Source organism: Spermophilus citellus, assembly GCF_964194105.1.
Source record: "Spermophilus citellus genome assembly, chromosome: 8".
Taxonomy (NCBI): Eukaryota; Metazoa; Chordata; class Mammalia; order Rodentia; family Sciuridae; genus Spermophilus; species Spermophilus citellus.
In genome coordinates this window covers 1,307,856-1,326,763 of record NC_138189.1, presented here as the reverse complement: position 1 = coordinate 1,326,763, position 18,908 = coordinate 1,307,856, and the positions used below count along the sequence as shown (strand labels likewise).

The window sequence follows — 18,908 nt, the reverse complement described above, 5'->3', positions numbered from 1 at the left end:
AGAACAATCTGCTACCACTTATGCATTCCCTTACAGAACATCTAAGTACACCACTACATTTTTATCTACAAAGGCTTTCTCTTCTTTTTAGTACCAGGGATTGAACCCACAGGCACTTAACCACTAAGCCATATTTTCCTAGCCCTTTTTATTTTTAATTCTTTTTTGTTTTAAGAGAGAGATAGAGAGATTTTCTTAATATTTATTTTTTAGTTATTGACGGACACAACATCTTTGTATGTGGTGCTAAGGATCGAACCCAGGACGCACGCATGCCAGGCGAGCGCGCTACCGCTTGAGCCACATCCCCAGCCCTTTAATTCTTTTTTAAAAAATATTTTTCTAGATGTAGACAGACACAATATCTTTTTTTTTTTTTTTTAAGAGAGAGTGAGAGAGGAAAGAGGAGAGAGAGAGAGAGAGTTTTTTTTAATATTTATTTCTCGGCGGACACAACATCTTTGTTGGTATGTGGTGCTGAGGATCGAACCCGGGCCGCACGCATGCCAGGCGAGCGCGCTACCGCTTGAGCCACATCCCCAGCCCCCACAATATCTTTATTTAATTTATTTATTTATTTTTACTTGGTGCTTAGGATTGAACCCAGTCCCTCACATGTACTAAGCAAGCGCTCTACCACTGAGCCACAGCCTCAGCCCTTTATTTTTTATTTAGAGACAGGGTCTTGCTAAATTGCTTAGGGCTTCGCTAAGTTGCTGAGGCTAGCTTTGAATTTGCCATCCTTCTGACTCAGCCTCCCAGGCCACTGAGATTAAAGGTGTGTGCCACGACTAGCACACCCAGCCCTTTTTAAATATTTTTTTACGTTGAGACAGCATCTCACAAGGTTGCTGAGTCTGGTCTTAAACTTGCTATCCTCCTGCCTCAGCCTCCTGAGCAGGTGGGATTACAGGTGTGCACTCTGTGCCTGCCACACATTTTCTACGTGTGTGCTTGACTATCCACACAGTCATGTCTCAGGATATCACTAATCCCCAAGAAGATGTGCAAACAGGACTGGCCTAAAAACAAATCAGGTGGACAACACAAGCGCAGACCCTGGAGACAACCAGCTTGAATGTGCCAGTGTTTATTTTTAGAGGTTCAGGATTTCTTATTAACAGACTCTCATCAGCTTCTTCAGGACACTGTCACCCTCAAACTCACTGTTAGGACACAACACCAGCACGGGGTACTCAGCCCCCTATCAAACAGCAGGCCTCTGGAGGAGGCACCAGAGAGGCCCCACATGCCAAAACAGCAACAGAGTGGCAAGGCATGATGGGGTGCTGAGCAGCCAGTGCACAAGCTGCCCACCTCCAGCTGCAGGCTGTGCAGTAGGGCCCAGTTCTGTCCCTCAGCAGACTTGGGCTGGCCATGAAGTCTGCATGGGAACAGGCCTACAGAGCAGAGGACAGCAGGGTCTTAAAGTCACAGCCTGAGCACAAGCACAATGAAGCCCAGTCTGCCCCACTTGCCAGAACCTCCCTAGCAGGTCTGCCACTGAGCCTCGCTCAAATGCAAGCAGCAGCATCTTCCTATACCTATCTTCCCACCGGGAGGCAAGCTCCTGGGCCTGTCCACGAGTACCTCATGAGCACCACCCCTCCACTGGGATGAGGCGGCAGCAGCTGTTCATGGAAGCAAATAACATGGCATTCACGTGAAGTCTGCAGTGAGACAGTGGGACAGCTGGCACACAGCAATGGCACACCATGCTCTGGGCGGCACCAGGTTCCCCTGGAAGCCAGAGGTCAAGGGCACCCAAAGACAGCATGCTCCTGATGGACACTGTGATGGAAACCCACCATCACCTTTACTATCTACCCAGTGCTCAGGGAAAGCCCAAGTGGCAGATGGTGACACACAGGCAAATTTACTCACTCTTTAAGGATGAGCAACTCTGGCTTTGGGAAAGCCCAGCTCCTTTTTAAATACGGCACCCCTGTGCAGAAGCACTCCTCTCAAGCAGCGTCTGCTGCAGAGGCAGCCAGCTTGCCTCTAGGGCCAACACGCAGACCCTGTGTGTCTTGGGCTCTAAGCTGCAGCCCTTGCAGCACACACCAAGCAGCGTGAAAAAAAGGCCAGACCAACACAGTCAGTTGATGTGGAGATCTAAAAAGCCCCAAATAACACCTGTGAGGGAAGGAGGTGCCACTGTGCCTGTGTGATCACTGCCAGCATAGAGGAGCCACTCCTGCACAGCCCAGCTCACAGGGCCTGCACCTCCTGTCAGCTGAGTCTTGCAGCACTATGTCTGGTTGCTCCAGAACTCCTCAATGATGAACCTTGACAGATGCACATTTTCTGTACCTTTTCTGATACCCAAAGATGTCACGCCTATTTTTTACATTAAGATGGCAGTTTTCAGTCAAACACTGTGGTGCACACCTGTAATCCCAACAGCTCAGGAGGCTGAGACAGGAGGATCCAAGTTTCTAGCCCAGCCTCAGCAACTTAGTGAGGCCCTAAGAACCTCAACAAGACCCTGTCTCTAAATAAAATGGAAAGGTTTAGGAACATGGCTCAGTGGTAGGGCACATACTTAGCATGTGGCAGGCCCTATGTTCCAGCCCCAGCCCCATAACAGGAAAAAAAAATTTTTTAAAGGCGGTTTTCCACAACTTATGAGTCTGGGAACACACAGACTGCAAACCTGACACTACTGCATGTCTTCCAAGTCTTACATTGTTCTCTCCTTTACCTTGTCATTGCCCCAAGTAACACTTTCTATTTTTTAAACTGAAAGCCCAGAAGGAACCAAAGGACACACAATCCAAGGTCAATCCCGTCACCCCCTCACCTGCAAGGTCTCAAGCAAACAAGCCAAGAACTGCCCCTCTCTGGGCCTCACAAGGCCTAGCCTTCGAAAGCAGGCCCGAGAGGAGCCAAGCACAAGTCAAGACTGGACACGCTGCTTGGGCAGCGCCAATGCCAGGCCACAGGCCTGAAGTCAGACCTGTCCCCCCAAGCCTGGGGTCCTAGAAATGGCCTGGCTCCCTTCCTTCTTCTGTCCTCTCCTACAAAAACCTTTCTTGCGACTACAATGGCCAGAACACCTGCTCCCCAAGAACAATAGCAAGGGACCTGCAGGCCAGCAGAGGACCAGAAGACACAGCTCCAGGACAAGAAAGAAAGCACAGACAGCAGAGGCTGCCCCGTCACAGCAGGAACATTCTGCCTGCGCCCCAAGGGTGGGGTTCAGCGGCCGGCCACACACACAGGCCGCACATTACCAGAGTCTTCCTCAGCCGGGGTGCAGGTCACGAGGGCAAACTTGGTGTTATAGCGTGCCTTCTGTTTTTCATTGAGCATGTTCCACTGGGAGCTCAGCAGTTCTTCAATCTCCTCGCCTGAGGCGTCAGGGTGCTCAGCAACAACCTGTGAGCAAGCATAGGAAGCAGAGAAGGCCTGATCACCAACTCACTCCTGCTTTGCACAGATGAAATGTACAGCCTTTTCCAACTTAGCATGTGGCATTTTTATTCCTGCATCATGGAGCTTTTTCTCAGAAAAAACTAAAAGAAAAATAACACTTAACTAATGTTGTGATTCATTGAGAACTCATTGAGAATACTGATAAATGGTTAAAAATAAAAAATTTAAAAACATTACTTTTCCAAAATCACTAAATGCATTTGTAGGTCAGTTTTCTATACCCCCAAGATGTCAGTAGTGAAGCAAGGCCACAGAAGCGCTTCCCCCAAGCCTACAGTGAGGCCCTAGCCAGGCTTCCTCTCAAGGCCCCAGCACCCAGGATCCATCTTCCAGTGCTCACCCCAGAGGAACAGTAAAAGCGGTCCAGCAAGGAGGGGTTCCTTGCTCCTGCCCCAGCGCTTCAAGACCATCACTGCACAGCCCAGAGACAGGGCCTCTCTGCCCCTCCAGTCACTCAGCACCAGCACCCCAGGACTGGCTAGCAACACAGACCCCCAGGCCCCTCCCAGACCTCCTGGCCAGGAGGCTTCCAGGTGGTTTGTGTCTTTGTGTCACAGTGATCTGGCGGCACACACAGCCACAGCCTCAGGAGCTTGACACCTATGGTATTCAGATCCCACCACATCCCAGTTCAGCCCAGTGGGCTGGCCTCTGTATTGTTTCCCATGTGCACCAAGATGGAGAGGCACCAACAAAGGGGAGGGCACAAGGGCCAGCACACTAAGGGGTGCAGCCCACTATGGCTCACTTCCCTTTTCAGAAAGACCCAGGAGCTAAGAATCATTTTTTTATTTTTTCAGAGGCTAAAAAAAAGAAGAGTATTTCACTTCATGCAAAAATTTCAGAAAACTCAAAGATTAGTGTCCACAAACAAAGCTCAATGGGGGGGCTGGGGTTGTGGCTCAGTGGTGGTGCACTTGCCTAGCACATGTGAAGCACCCACCCCTGCCCCAGCGTCCTCAGCACCACATAAAAATAAATTAAATTAAATTAAAGTTAAAATTCTTAAAAAAAAAAAAGCTTCATGGGAACTCAGTCACAAGCTGGTGTTGCCGTTCTGCCTGGGGTTGTTTTCACACTGCAACACCATTGGGACAGAGACCTCATGGATGGCAGGGCCCCAGGATGACACTTTTCTAACCAGCAGAGCCCTACCAGCACTTCTGGGACCAGATGGGATTCCAATGCTGGGCGCTGGGCTTTTGTGAACGCAGGCAAGTGAAGGTGTAGAATGTGAGCAGCGTCCGCATTCAGAGCATAAATGTTAGCTGGTTACCATCACCACCTGGATCTACCACTTGCCCGGTCAACACCTGAACCTGCCACCAAACACAAACCTTGCCCTCCTCCATCCACTCTCCCACTTCCCCCTAACCTCTGCTCTGCTACAGCCTGTTAACTAGACAGGGACAGCCCCACCACCTCCCCATATCACCTTTCCAAATGAAGGTGAGCAGCAACTTGCAGACACACCTAGCCTGACAGCCTGCAACCTCCCACCTCAAGGACACCTTCTGCAGTTTCAAGTCTGGTTCTGGCCTCAAGGCACCACAAGGGTTCTCTCTTCCTACCCCTGCCTGGGCATTCCCTGCCCCACTCACACCAATCCTGTCACTTGACTTGGGTGTCTTCCCCTTGGCTAGGCATGGCTTTCTGTCCGTCTGCCTGCAGCCTCACCTGCTGCATGAGCTCACCCCTCCCAGCTCAGCAGGCACCAAGATCTCAACCTTCCTCCAGCAAAGGCTTCTGTGCTGCGCATCAGTTCCACAGGCACAACCACGTGGCCAACAATGCCCTCCTTGGCCACCCATCCCTGCCCCAGCGTCCTCAACACAGATCGTGCTGTGCTCCCAGCTGACTCACTAAACTCACCAGACTCCTGAGTCCCCCCAAGGCCACCTTCCTCCTGCTTGTCATCCTGCACCACTCAACATTCTTTATTTATCCACTTCCATCCAGAGCATCACATGCACAGATCTGAATTTCAGCAATCAACCTCCCGGATCTTGATCCTGTACATCTATCTCCTTGACATTCCCAAGCCAAAGAGGCTAGGCCGCCACAACTCTGTGGGAGGCCTCCACATCATGTGACCAGCATTTTCCTTTCCTGATTGGTTTGAGGCACTGTGGTCATTTCCAGTGACGTGGTCACTTCCAGTGATCTGGTCACTTTCTTTTTTTTTTTTAATTAGTTGCTCATGACAATACAGTGATCTTGACATATCATACATTTGAATCAAATGGGGTATGAATTCTCATTTTTCCAAGTGTACAGGTTGATCTGGCCACTTACAAGTGGCTGTAGATGGCAGCCCCCATCTTGAGAGCAGTAAAAATGTAACAAATGTGTCTTCAAGCACAGGTGTGCCTTCCTGCAGCCCCATAGGTGGAGCTATGCTCACCTGTGCCTTTATAATATTACCCCTTGCCCTGTATGGAATAGAAAGTTCCATGGAAACACCCTTTGTGTGTCCCCTTCTCTTATGTGCCCTTGGGTGTGGCCTACCTAGGTGTCAGTCAACCTGCTGACAGCATACTCAGGAAGCTAGACTCAGCCCCCTGAAACCTGACCCCTTGCCTCATTTGAATGGCTTCTCCTCAATAAAAGGGGTCAGCATGCGCTCTCTTTCTGTGGACCCTTTAAGGTCAGAGTAGCCGTCACAGGACCTCCAAAATAAAAAGGTGTCTCTGTCTCTTGTGTGGTTATTTTGCGCAGCCTAGTTCCCCTGGAGTGACCCTGAGTGTTTTTGTCACTGGGAACCCAACACAACTCCACGAGGACTTCAAAGATCCCGCAAGACTCCACGCTGCTTCTCTCGCACTTTCATCTCTCACTCAACCTCCTGCAAGCGACATAGTGGGCAGTCCCCAGAAGGCTCATGCTCCTCCTAGCACTTCCCACTGGCTCCGCAGCACCCACAGCAGGTTTCAGCCACCAGGTTACTGTGAGGGGTGTTCACAGAGCTCTGTGGCAGGAACCACAGGCAAATGGCAATAGAACCCTCCCTACATCAGGTGCTCATTGTCTCTGCTCTTCACCTCTCTCCAGCTTAGACACTTCAGGGGAACACAGACAGCATCTTCGCAAGAAGCCTGGGCTGCTAAAGCAAGGGCCACGCACTGAAATCCACCTAACAAGGCCACATCTGGACAGACTGGGACCAAGATCTTTCCCATTTCCATGGTGTCAGTAGAAATCATGCTGTGAACTTTGAATTCTAACGAGTTCCAGGATGGCACCGTTCTTTACAGCCCTTTCTCACCATGCAGGGCAGCAGCAGTGAGTGCCGCTCGGTTGGCTCTCATTGGTGAGAGAAACCAATGCCACCACCATGCACCACGAGGCAGAGCAGCCTGCTGGGCAGGTAAGGCACACTCAGTGCATTTCCACGCATGGAATTTTCAACTGGGGTGGTTCATCAGGCCAAGATCCATGATAAAGCCAGGAGTTCCTGTGGCTCGACAGTTGTGGGCTCTGAGCTCACGCATGCATGTGCACAGTCAGGGCCATGCCCGATTCTGCTTCCTGCCTGCAATGCCACTAGTAAAGGAGAGGCTTTCACCTGTGGGCTCAGAGCAGTCAGCCACAAAACAGGATGAGGTAAACTGTGGAGCATCCTGAGCACCAGGTACGAGTGTGCACTGACGGGTGGCAAGCACACAGCAGCTGCTTCTGCATCTTTACTAAACTGTTTCCAACATACCACAAGAGCATGGAAACCACCAAGTGCCTCCTAAGCCACAGGTAACTGAGATCACACTTGTGCCACTGAGGACAGCCATTCCTCCCAGAGCACACACCTCCCATAGCCGCCCCCATCCCCTGTCCCCCATCCCCAGTCACATTGACTCAAGGGCTTCCTTTTGCTTCTGGACTCCAGAGGCAAATGCTGCAGCACCTGCACCCTCAGGCTACCCTTGAGGCCACCCTCTGATGTTCACACCCCAACTTGTCAGCACTGGCCGGTCTACTCAAGAGCTCTCTTCTCCCCAGGTCTGCTGAGTTTTTTAAGTTGCCCAGGGTCCCAGAGTGGTGTCCAGAGCAGCCATCTCACCCTGTTGGCCTGCAGCTCTTTCCCACGCACTTCCACCACTTGGAAGTCTACTCCTAGGCCCTGTTCTAGGCGGTGTCCCCAGCATTAGTGTCAACATCTTCACAACAGAACTCCCTGTCTAGTCAGGGGCCCTGTGGCCAGATTAGCATCGTTCACACTGGTAGGTTCGCTGTGTCAGCACTGAATCTGTAGATTATAAGAGGGAGCCAACAGCTGCAGAATCCTGACCTGGCCAGCAGTGAGTATATCTAGGTTTCTCCAAAGCCACACACCATTCCACACATCTGTTCCTCGGAAATGCAAATCTTGTCTCCTCTTTTTAAACACTATATTTCGTCTTTGTTGCTGCCCTCAGGCAGTGATCACATGTCCACAGCCTTGGTGAACTCCTACTAATCTTAAAGACTTCCTGCATCTCCCACAGGGAGCTCAGCAAGCCAGCCCCGCTCCCCTTCCTTCACCACCTGCCTCTCGGCTCCCTCTTGCCTTGTGCACTGCAGCATGCAGCTCCTAGTACATGGGGAAGGAAGCAAGCAGTCCCACTGGTGCTGTTAGTGGGGCTTCGGTACCGCCATCGGAGGACCCCTGCGAGGACATCTGACACTTCAATGGACTCAGAGAGTTCCCTTCCACTCCTTTTTTCATCACAAAGCTGACTTGCACCAAACGTCTTTGCTCCATCAGTGCAGACGGTCGATTAATCTGCTACACAGAGAATCACAGTGACGGATTTTCTGTCCTGAACTTTGGCTTTCACTCCTGAGAAGAGCCCTACCAGACCTTCTGGAGAGGCACTACTCAGATGCTTTCTCTGGAAGATCCTAACTCCTGGGCAGGAACACAAACGACATTTACATATCCCTAGAGCTCCTCATGGCCCCACTCTGTGCTGAGCCGCCTGCCAAGGAGCAGACACTGACCACACACCCAGGGTCAGTGCCTGGGGAGGACTCTGCTTCCCACTGGAACCTCAGGTACCATGTAGGTGTGGACTCCTGAACAGAAAGTTCCTGAGAAAGTGAAGTCACAAAGAACACTACAATAAGAAGGCTTCAGGTTCTAGACTAGAACCCACTCACTTCACGTGACCACACCACCAAACCAGGAGTCTCAATTCCTTATGGTGGAGCCAAAGATCCTGTGCCTTATCAGAACCACCAACCACTATCTACTACTGCCCGTGCCGACACCGTAGGATACGTCCTCAACATCCCGATGTGGAGACGTCAGCTTCACAGGTGAGCAGGGCCGCGCCAGAAGCCTCAGGACAGCCATCTACAGCAAAGGCTCACCTGGAGCTAGACGCTGAGGCCAAGAGTGCCCCAGGGAAGCCCACCCCCCTAAAGGAACATGGGCAGCAACCCAGGGGCAAAGGCAGGCAGTCTTGGTCCCAAGGGGTCAAAATGGCTGCTGCTGCCCAACAGCCAAGCAGCAGCCAGCCATGCACAGGAATGCTCCCCAACTTGGAAACTCGGGCATATGAAGCACTCCTCAGAACCCATCTGAATACTGACCTCATCCCTGTGCTTTTGACAGAAGACCAAAAACTGGGCAGCTGCATCTCCCTTCCTGCTCCTTGGAGTAGAGGGCGTGGCCTTTTTCCTCCCAGGAGGAGAACCCACTCCTCTTTTGGGGTCGGCCTCTGCCATCTTTTGAGGAGAACTCTTTTCTGTGCCAGGGTCGCTCTCCTGGTGCTCCGCAGAGCTGGACCGTTTGACTCTCCGCCTTCTCTTCATAGGAACACCCTCCTCTCTCATGGGCCCAGGGTCTGCGGCAGCTTCCTCACTGGGCCCTGTGGACGCTGCCATTTCTCCGGAGGTCTGCACAGCAAGGCCAGCCTCCTTAGCCACCTGTGGGTTGAGGTGCAGCTGGCCCCCCACATAGAGGAAGGTGAACTTGGCTTTCCGCTCTTCCACGGACATGCCTGCGGCTTCCTCTGCCTGAACAATGCCCATTTCCCACTGGGCCCTCAGTTTCCCTGAAATAGGCTTCAACAGCTGAAAAGAAGCAAAAGACATTAAAAGAGTTTTGCAGAGACATAAAAGGTAGCTGACTTTAAAAGAGACTTACAGTTCAGATACATTTAGAAATCAGAAATGATAACTTAGATTAACAATTAACTTAAGAGGATTTTTAAACAGAACTGAGCCAATAACTATTGTTTCTTTAAACTAGAAATCAATTCCAATTGCATTAACTTATGTAATTATATATACATAAAGGATAATAAAAAATATAAAACAAGTTATTTCTGGGAGTTAACAAATGAATAAAGGAGAAATAAGTTGTCTGCAAGTTTGTCACTTGCCAAATATCACAGTATATTTGGTCAGAGTGAACAACAACAATTTAAGAAGCAATTTCAAGCAATTATTAAGTTCAAAACAAACAACTTAAATGATAAAGCGTGGACTGAAAGTACATGAAAAAAATGTCTATCACCTTGGTTTTCTCAGCTTTCGTGGGTGCCAGCTTGGCACTTTCCTGGCATAATTTTTCAAACTGTCCTTCTCCTTCAAAAGCTACGAGGCTCTTCTCAAATATCCAAGCTCTCTCTGGGGCATCACCAAAGAACTGTACGTGATACTGGCGTGCACTTTTTTTCTGACCTGATTTTAAGACAAAACGTTAGAACATTAATGTTAAAACTCGGGATGAAACTAGGCAAAGCATACTGTCACTCTGAAGCTGTTCACGCGAGCCCACTGGCCACAGAGGGAGCCCTGGCTTCCTGTGCCCACCATGCTCTGACAAAAACAGAGGGAGCACAGGCTGCTGGGAAGGAAGGGGAGGACGTGTGCTCCTTCACCTGCTGCCTCTCAAGGCCTCGAGGTGCCAGACAACCAGAGAGGGCAGAGCAGCAGCAAGGGGCTTGGCCAGGAGCAGGGTCCACGACCCACCCATCCTGACAGCTGGCCATCCCTTGCTCACCGCACCTGGAGAGAGGGCACACAGCCTCTGAGAAACTGCAACCACAGCAAAGCTTCGCCCTCAGACACCCACTGCTGTCACTCTTAGGTACAGGAAGAAGCCACAACACAGCCAGGAGCCAGGTGAACAAAGAGACCACTGGCCCCCAAACCCAAGGCGGGGCAGATGCTGCTGAGGTGGAGTGAGAGCTGGAACAGGTAAGCCAGCAGGAGGGCAGGTCTCTGGGCTGAGGGAGGGAGGGAGGGAGGGAGGGAGGGAGGGAGGGAGGGAAGACGGTCCCCTTATGCTCTGGGTTGGCCACAGGAAACCAAAGCAGAGTTCCTGGGGAATGAAACACCAAGGAAAGTCTCTGCATGATGTCTTAGAAATGTCCCACTGTGTGGCTGTTGCCAGGCCAGAAACCAGAGTCTCCCACTCACGGTTGCAGGCAGTGCTCAACACACTGTGCTCTGACACAGGCCCCAGACAGAGCACTCGGGATTAGGGACACCTCCACTTCAAGGAGGTCAAACACACAGGAAGTCCTGGGCCCTCAGCAGGGCCACAGACATGGGGCAAGACAGAAAAGACACCCAGAGAAACACCTAAAAAATGCTACAAAATGAGACACAGAAAAGGAAACAGCCAACTACAAAAATACAATTCATCAAGAAGGCTGGGTAGACAAAGATCTCCCACAAAAGCCAGTCATCCCAGTGACTCAGGAGGCTGAGGTGGGACTATCAAAGTTTGAGGCCAGCCTCAGCAAGTTAGCAAGACCTTATCTCCAAATAAAAAGGGCCAGGGTATAGCTCGGTGGTACAGAACCCTGGATTCAATCCCCAGTATCTGGGGATGGGGAGGATGGTGGCCCAAAACTCTGTATTCTAGGAAAAAATGGAGTAAAACCTTCAACTCTCTGAGGGGAATCATTCTTAATGCAAAACTCCATACCTAGCTAAACCATAATGAATCATGAGGACAGAAAACCAGCTTGATCTGAATGGCAGGGACTCGAATGTACCTCCTATACACACTCTCGGAGGATACCCAAAACGTACCTGGAGGCTGGGGCGTAGCTCGGTGGGTGGGAACGCTTGCCTGGCTGGACCCCAGCACCACAGGACAGATGAGCAAAGAGGCCAACCGCCAAAGAGCACAGAGGAGCACAGCACCACATGCCACTCAGCAAAGGGTGCCCATGCCAAAGGGCAAGAGCGCAGCAGGCAAGGGAAGAAGGGCGCTCTGAGGCCCACAGGGGAAAGACAGGGACACTTCTACACAGAGTCCTGGTCACAGCCCAGGGTTCAGAGACAAGCCAAAGGGCAGAAAAGAGGGGCTCAGACACCAGTTCTTGCTGCTCTTATTTTTTTTTGTTTTGTTTGTTTTGTCTTGTTTTCTATTTGTAGATGCACATAATGTCTTTATTTTTATTTATTTATTTTTATGTGGTGCTGAGGATCAAACCCAGGGCTTTATGTGTGAGAGGCCAGTGCTCTACCACTGAGCTACAATCCCAGCCCGAGTACATAGTTTTTTAAGAAAGCAATAACTCCAGGAAAAACAAAAGGTTGTCCAAGAAAGAAAATGTAACTATAGAACACAACTTTTCATCAAATAATATTTATATAATCCAAGTTATGTAAGTAGTTCTTTTATGAAAATTTTAAAAGTACCTTAATCATATGTAGAAAACAGGAGAAAGAAATAGAAAAAGGGTGAAGAATTAATCTTCATTTCCATAATAAAAAGTCAGCAGAAAATATCTAAGATGATAAAAACTAGCAGTTGAAATCAGAAGAGAAGGGAGCTGGGGTTGTGGCTCAGCAGTAGAGCGCTCGCCTAGCACATACAGGGAGCTGGGTTTGATCCTCAGCACCACATAAAAATAAAATAAAGGTATTGTGTCCAACTACAACTAAAACAAAATATTTTTAAAAAATCAGAAGAAAAGGGGCTGGGGATGTGGCTCAAGCGGTAGCGCGCCCGCCTGGAATGCGTGCGGCCCGGGTTCGATCCTCAGCACCACATACAAACAAAGATGTTGTGTCCGCCAATAACTAATAAATAAATAAATATTTAAAAAAAAAAAAATCAGAAGAAAAGAGAGTTTAATGAGTTAAAAAAAAATTACCTTTGGGGAAAGGGGGAAAAGTAGGAGATGAATTTTCACAATTAATCTGAGCATAATTTTTTAGGTAACTTTTAGGTTTTTGTTTGTTGTGTTTTATGGTATGAGGGATTGAACCCAGGGGAGCTTAACCACTATGCCACATCACCAGCCCTTTTTATGTTTTTATTTTGAGACAGGTTCTCGCTAAATTGCTGAGGCTGGCTTTGAACTTGCAATCCTCCTGCCTTAGCCTCCCAAGCCACTAAGGATTACAGGTGTGCGCCACCACACCCAGCTTTTAGTTTTTATTTATGTTATTCTTATATTAGGGTGTGTGTGTGTGTATGTGTGGGTGTATTTATTTGTGTGTGTGTATTTATTTGTGTGTGTGCTAAGGATCAAACCCAGGGCCTTAAACATGCTACGCAAGCATTCTGCCACTTTCAGTACAATCTGATTTGTACAAAGTATGCAAATTAATCTGAAAATGCCTAAAATTCAAGAATATTAAGCAAATTGTGACTTCTCCCATTATGTTAATAGTTGGAAAAAACTTCTTATTAATGAAAATGAATATAGACAGATATGAAATACATGTTGTGGCTGTTATATAATGATAATTTTTAAGTTCTTCCCTAACTAGAAATTTGATAATATTACCCAGTTTTCTCCTCTTTCATGAGTATCTTTAATCTAGCTGAATTTCATTTTTTAAATTTTTTTAAAAATATATTTTTTTTTCGGGGCTGGGGATGTGGCTCAAGCGGTAGCGCGCTCGCCTGGCATGCGTGCGGCCCGGGTTCGATCCTCAGCACCACATACAAAGATGTTGTGTCTGCCGAAAACTAGAAAATAAATATTAAAAAATTCTCTCTCTCTTTAAAAAAAAAAAAAAAAATATATATATATATATATATATATATATATATATATATATATATATATATATATATTTTAGTTGTAGTTGGACACAATATCTTTATTTATTTTATGTGGTGCTGAGGCAAACCCAGGGCCTCGCATATGCTAGGCATGTGCTCTACCGCTGAGCCGCAGCCCAGTTCCTAGCTGAATTTCATTTCTGGTTCCAGTTGAGAGGTGAGTATCTCATTGTCCTATTTTATTCCAAAATTAACCAGCTGTCCCAGCAATACAGGTTAATAACCCTTCCTTGCTTGCTTGCCAATCTCTGATAGCCACGAATCACAGTCTTAAGATGATGGCTGCCACTGACTCCCTCTCTGGTCTCCTTTAACCGTCCTGATGCCAGGCTGTGCACTGTGCTTCCTTGCTCCCCGTCACGCCTCATTAAACTGCAGGTAGCCCTGTGGCTGAACCAGTCTCTCTCTCCAGATTCTGTGGAGCCTGTGGAATTGACAGCAGCCATTCCTGCACTCAGGACTCCACAAAGGGACAAAACTGCCTCAGAGGTGAAGCTCTAGGAAGCAAGAGAAGCCTTGAAGATGCCAACAAGGTCTGGTGTCTATAACAATAACAAGAACAGCACACAAAAGCCACAAGGACAAGAGACCAGGGCTCCATGCCTCAGTTTCCCAGTTCAGCCCCAACGCAGATAATGCAGACACTGACAGATCTAGCCACAGAAAATGCATATCCACTGTCCTAGTGAGAAACTGTATTTAAACAGCTTTGTATAAGCAAGGAAAAATCCCCAGACACTGGTGCCAAGCAGACAAATGATATGGAAGTCAGAAGATCTGTTGTGCAGGGCCCAGGCTCAGTTTTGGGGAGTGCAGAAGTGAAACCCCTCACACACATGCACATGTGCCTGCACCAGGACTGCACAAAGGTTCAGATCCCACTTGACCAACATGTCCTCTCTCACCTTAGGTCCAGGTGCCCTAAGGTATACCCTGGAATTCCTGCAGCCTCTTGGGAAGGACTCCTTCAATTCTGGCAAAGCCAGGATACCAAAGGTCCCCCAGGGAGATGGAATGGAAGCCAGTTAGAGGCCCATGTCCTGTGGAGCATACCTGCACTGGGGCCCCAGGACAGGAGGCAGAGCAGGGCATAGGTGGTACACTCAGGTCCTCTTCATCCTGAACCCAACCCCTTCCTGGTACGGCAGAAACCATACCCTTGCCAGAAAGCACCGTCATCCTCCACCCACAAAGAGCCACCTGTTCCCACAGCCAGCTGACAAGCCAGAAATGCCACCAGCATGAAGACCCAGACCCAAGTAGGAGCAACGTCACCATTCCTGGAGAGCTCAGGCCTCTGGCAGAGACCGGGGAACACATGTGCCACTGAGGTTCCACACAAGGCTGACCAGTGAGCCTGGCCCAGCCATAGTCTGGCTGCCCACATCTTGAAGGATGCAGAGGTCAGAGGACACCAGCGAGCTCAACCCAATTCTGTACTGAACACATCTCACCTCCTTCAAACCAAACTAAAACTTCCCTGTAGAACTTTCCAGAAGAATCTAACCACCACCTGACCTTTTGTTTACATTTCCTTCAATACATATGTATGGGCAATCCAATTATTTAGGTACTTGCTGTGAACTGGTAACATATTACACTCTAAAATGTTCCTCAGCTGTTCCTGGCACCAATTTATCCACTCAAGTTTCATCAAGATAAAGTGATCATTTCTACTGGTCTTTCCCTCTTCACACAGGCCTGATAATCTGGATGCTTGTAAAACTCAAACTTAGTATAAAATACCATTTTGAAAATCATGCTGAAAAAAACAATCACTACATGTAGTACATTTTTAGTCATAAAGTCTGAAAGTCATTCAAGGCAAAGACCTTCTTCCTTTGACACTAACTGGCAGGTGAAGTGCACACTGAACAGCTGCCACATATCACACCTGCATCATTTCTAACCTCAGAAAACGCTGAGAAAGCCAACTCTGGTAGTTCTGTTGAAGGAAGCACAAGCAAGAGGCCTGGGGGCGCAGGAAAAAGGTGTAGGAGGGGTGCCATACCTTTGAGCTTGGTGTAGTGGTGCAAGAGTGGGTCAGCAGAAACCATGCAGGGCCACCAGGGGTAGCCCGACACTTTGGACCACACTAAGTCACCAACGTTGTACTTCAACAGCTGATCTTTGTCTCTGCCTGTGCTTGGACAGGATTCCTTCTTAACTGGAATCTGAAGATGAATAACAAAAGACAAACATTAACACAACCAATTACTACCCTCAATCCAGCCTTCCACCTGTGGAAGACCAAGATTAATCCAGCTATAGGTTCAAAACACATGTGGAGGGCCAGGGACATAGCTCAGCCTACTATGTGGCAGGCTGGGTTCTATCCTGACACTGCAAAAAATAAAGATCATACACGGCCCCCAAAGGAGCATGTTCCCCTTGCTGTTTCAGGCCATGGCAACTATATGCCTCTCCCCTTCCTCTAAAAAGCAGTATAGTGCCTAGCACACAGTAGGTACTCAACAGCACAAACATCTATTTCCCTAGCCAGGGGGTGGTCCTCAGTAGAGCTTTAGCCACATAATTCCAAAACCATGTGCCTGAAGGTGGTCAGTCCTCAAAAGCACCAAGCATGGAGACCCAAGCCCCAGCACACCACTCTCGCTTCAGTGCTCAGAGCTTCCCCAAGTCTCAGTTTCCCCATCTCTTGGACACAGGCAAGGTTTTTATGGTTTTTTGTTTTCTGGGTTTTGGGCAGTACTGGGAATTGAGCCCAGGGATGCTTTACCACTGAGATACAGCTGATTTACATGGCTTCCTCAGTGAAGTGTCCAGGCCACCCTGTATGTCATTTTTAGATATGGTGACAAACCACCTGGCAGAATACAACAGAATACTTAAGGCAGTGTCTCACTAAGTTGCAGAGACTGGCCTCTAACTTGCAATCTCCTGCCTGAGTCGCTGGGATCATAGGCATGCACCACTGCATCTGGCATGTGGTTGAGTTGTGAGGTTCAACAGGATGTCCTCCTCAAGGCAACTCTGCCCCAGCCACCATGGGCTCTGCTCTCCAGTGGGAGCAAGCACAGCCAGGGTGGCCCAGCCTCCCACAGCTAGCCCAATTCCTTCTCAAGATCACTACATGCTCAGGCAAAGGGCTGACTGGTTTGGAGCTTCAGTTTCCATCTGTGAATGGAAGACAACAGCTCTGAAATCTTGTGAGCCTAGCAGTGAGGTATGGCATAGAGTTGCCACAACAATACACTCCCAAAAGATGAAACTGCTCAGAGGTTCCAGCTACCAGATTCACCCCATCCTACAGACAGAGTCAAACATCAAGGCATTCCCTTGAGCTTCAACAGAATCAAGTGGCAAAGCCGGACAGGAAGCACAGGCTTCCTGCCCTGGGAAAGCCTAAGGTTCACCACAACCCTGAGCACTTCCAAAACTCATCAGTTACAAAAGGAGCTCTCTAAAAGTTGTCTTTGGGGTTAGGGATGTGGCTCAGTGACAGAACGCTTCACTAGCATGTGTGAAATTCAAAGTCAAATCCCCAGTGCTGCTGGGGGGCGGGGAGCGGATAAAAACCTGCCTTTGAAATTACATTAGCCAAAGCCAAATCTGTTCCTGAGCACTCAAAAACCACTGTCTTTACACCCTAAAAGGTCTTCATGAGTTTAATAATTCCAAGGAAACTTCAACCATTCCTCCTCCTATCTGTGGAAATTCTAAACAAAATCCCACAACTGTACTTTTAAACAAAACACCCCAGGCTTGGTGATGACACCAGGTCACACCAGTCCCTGGTGGACCTGGAGCTGCACCTCAAGGTGGGTCCTCTAGGCCACCAGCCCTGGAGAGAGAGCAGGCTGCCTGGCATCTAATCCCTTCTGCCAAGGCCACAGCCCTTAGCTGATTTACATGGCCCATCCTCACTGAAGTGTCCAGGCTACCCTGTATATCACTTTTAGATATGGTGACAAACCACCTGGCAGAATATAACAGAGCCACGTGTCCTCCCACCTAAAGTCAGGCTCTCCTCCCAACCTCTGGTGAGTGGCACAACCCCTGCTCACTTGTGTCCAGAGTGCTGGTGGGGGAAGGCATCAAGAACAAAGAACAGCCCCCTCCACCTGCTGGGCCCTGGTTGAGACCCACACATGGAGGGCAGGGCATGTGGGAAGACTAATGGGAGCGCCCCGGCCTGGTCCAGTGCTGCTCCCACTCATCAGGTGGTGCAGACTAGGGTCCACCCCTCCACTGAGCAGCTGGACTAGAGCGCCTAGCACTAGCAGATGTGGCTCAGAACTGGCCACCTCAGCCACGCTGCCCCTGAGCACTTAAGTTCTCCAGGCCTCTCCACTGGCACAGCAGGTGGTGACACACCTCCAGTGGCAATGTGGTGCCATCAGCTGTGTGTGGCCAGGGTGAGAAGACAGACAGCAACTGCCACACCAGGACATTCCCTATCGCCTCCACCTGCCACCACACACATCCTGTGCTCAACACTCAGTCACATGCCCCAATGGAATCCCTCTCAAATACCTTTTTATCTGTAGGACTTGAGATCTTGGACACCAGAGCTGCTTCCACAAGGCCCTGCTCCAGCAAGGAGTCATATTTTATGCTCCTTTTCCTGTTCCTCCTTCCCTTGTTCTCAGATTTTTGTCCATTTTCTTCTGACTGGGACACCTCAGCAGTGCTGTCACCACAAATGGAAGATTCAAAGAGAGGCTTCCCATTCATGTATGTCTTAGTGATTTTCAGCTTAATTTCAGGAGAACCATTTTTGACAGGAGTAGTGTTGGGCGGCGTCCCCATTCCTTTTACTTCCTGGGACTCAAAACATAATTTGGCATCATGTGCACCAGGTTCTCCATTAAACACACGGGAAGTAAGATCTTTCAACTTCTCAGTAGGAATGAAGGGAAGAGCATCATGGCCATTAAATTTCGGCATGACTCCCTCCTGTAGGCTGTTAGAAAGCTGAGCTTTGCTGAGGAACACAGAACAGTCGCGGTTCACTTCACAGTTCTGGGTCTTCCCATTTGTGCTGCCAAGGATTTCTGGTGCCTGCTTCATCTTTATGCACTTTATGGCTTTCTGGACAGACAGAGGACTTTTTTTGATACTAAATTCCATCCAGCCTGGATGCTTCGGTTCTTAGGCTACTATAATATTTTTTAAAAAAAAGAAGAGAAAAAGCAACATTATATTCAAAACCTAGGACAAGCACGCTAACAGTTCTATAGCTTTGTGGGAGCTGGGGGTTTTGAGGTACTTTATATCATATAATAATTTAAGTTGTAGGAGGCAATTTTTTAATATATTTTTTTTAGTTTTAGGTGGATACAATATCTTTTTTATTTTTATGTGGTGCTGAGAATCGAACCCAGTGCCTCACGCATGCTAGGCAAGCACACTACCACTTGAGCCACATCCCCAGCCCCAGGAGGCAATTTTTTAATATCACAAAAATTACACAAAATCACAAAAT

At 48.8% G+C, this 18,908-nt stretch overlaps 1 protein-coding gene across 5 annotated transcripts in view; it reads right to left on the bottom strand.

The window, feature by feature from the left end:
* Positions 1 to 18,908, bottom strand: part of NSD2 (nuclear receptor binding SET domain protein 2) — a 79,004-nt gene that overhangs the window by 34,694 nt on the left and 25,402 nt on the right. For 4 of the 5 annotated variants that reach the window (XR_014023329.1, XM_081304581.1, XM_081304582.1 and 1 more), the window contains exons 2-6: positions 17,957 to 18,582; positions 15,471 to 15,633; positions 9,938 to 10,104; positions 9,010 to 9,492; positions 3,237 to 3,381 (exon numbers count right to left, since the gene is read on the bottom strand). Coding sequence is in view for 4 of the 5 variants with exons in the window: in XM_081304581.1 (XP_081160707.1) it covers positions 3,237 to 3,381; positions 9,010 to 9,492; positions 9,938 to 10,104; positions 15,471 to 15,633; positions 17,957 to 18,553 (1,555 nt within the window). In the remaining variant the exon portion in view is untranslated. The remainder of the gene's footprint in view (positions 1 to 3,236; positions 3,382 to 9,009; positions 9,493 to 9,937; positions 10,105 to 15,470; positions 15,634 to 17,956; positions 18,583 to 18,908) is intronic. The other variant, XM_081304580.1, reaches the window with a different exon arrangement.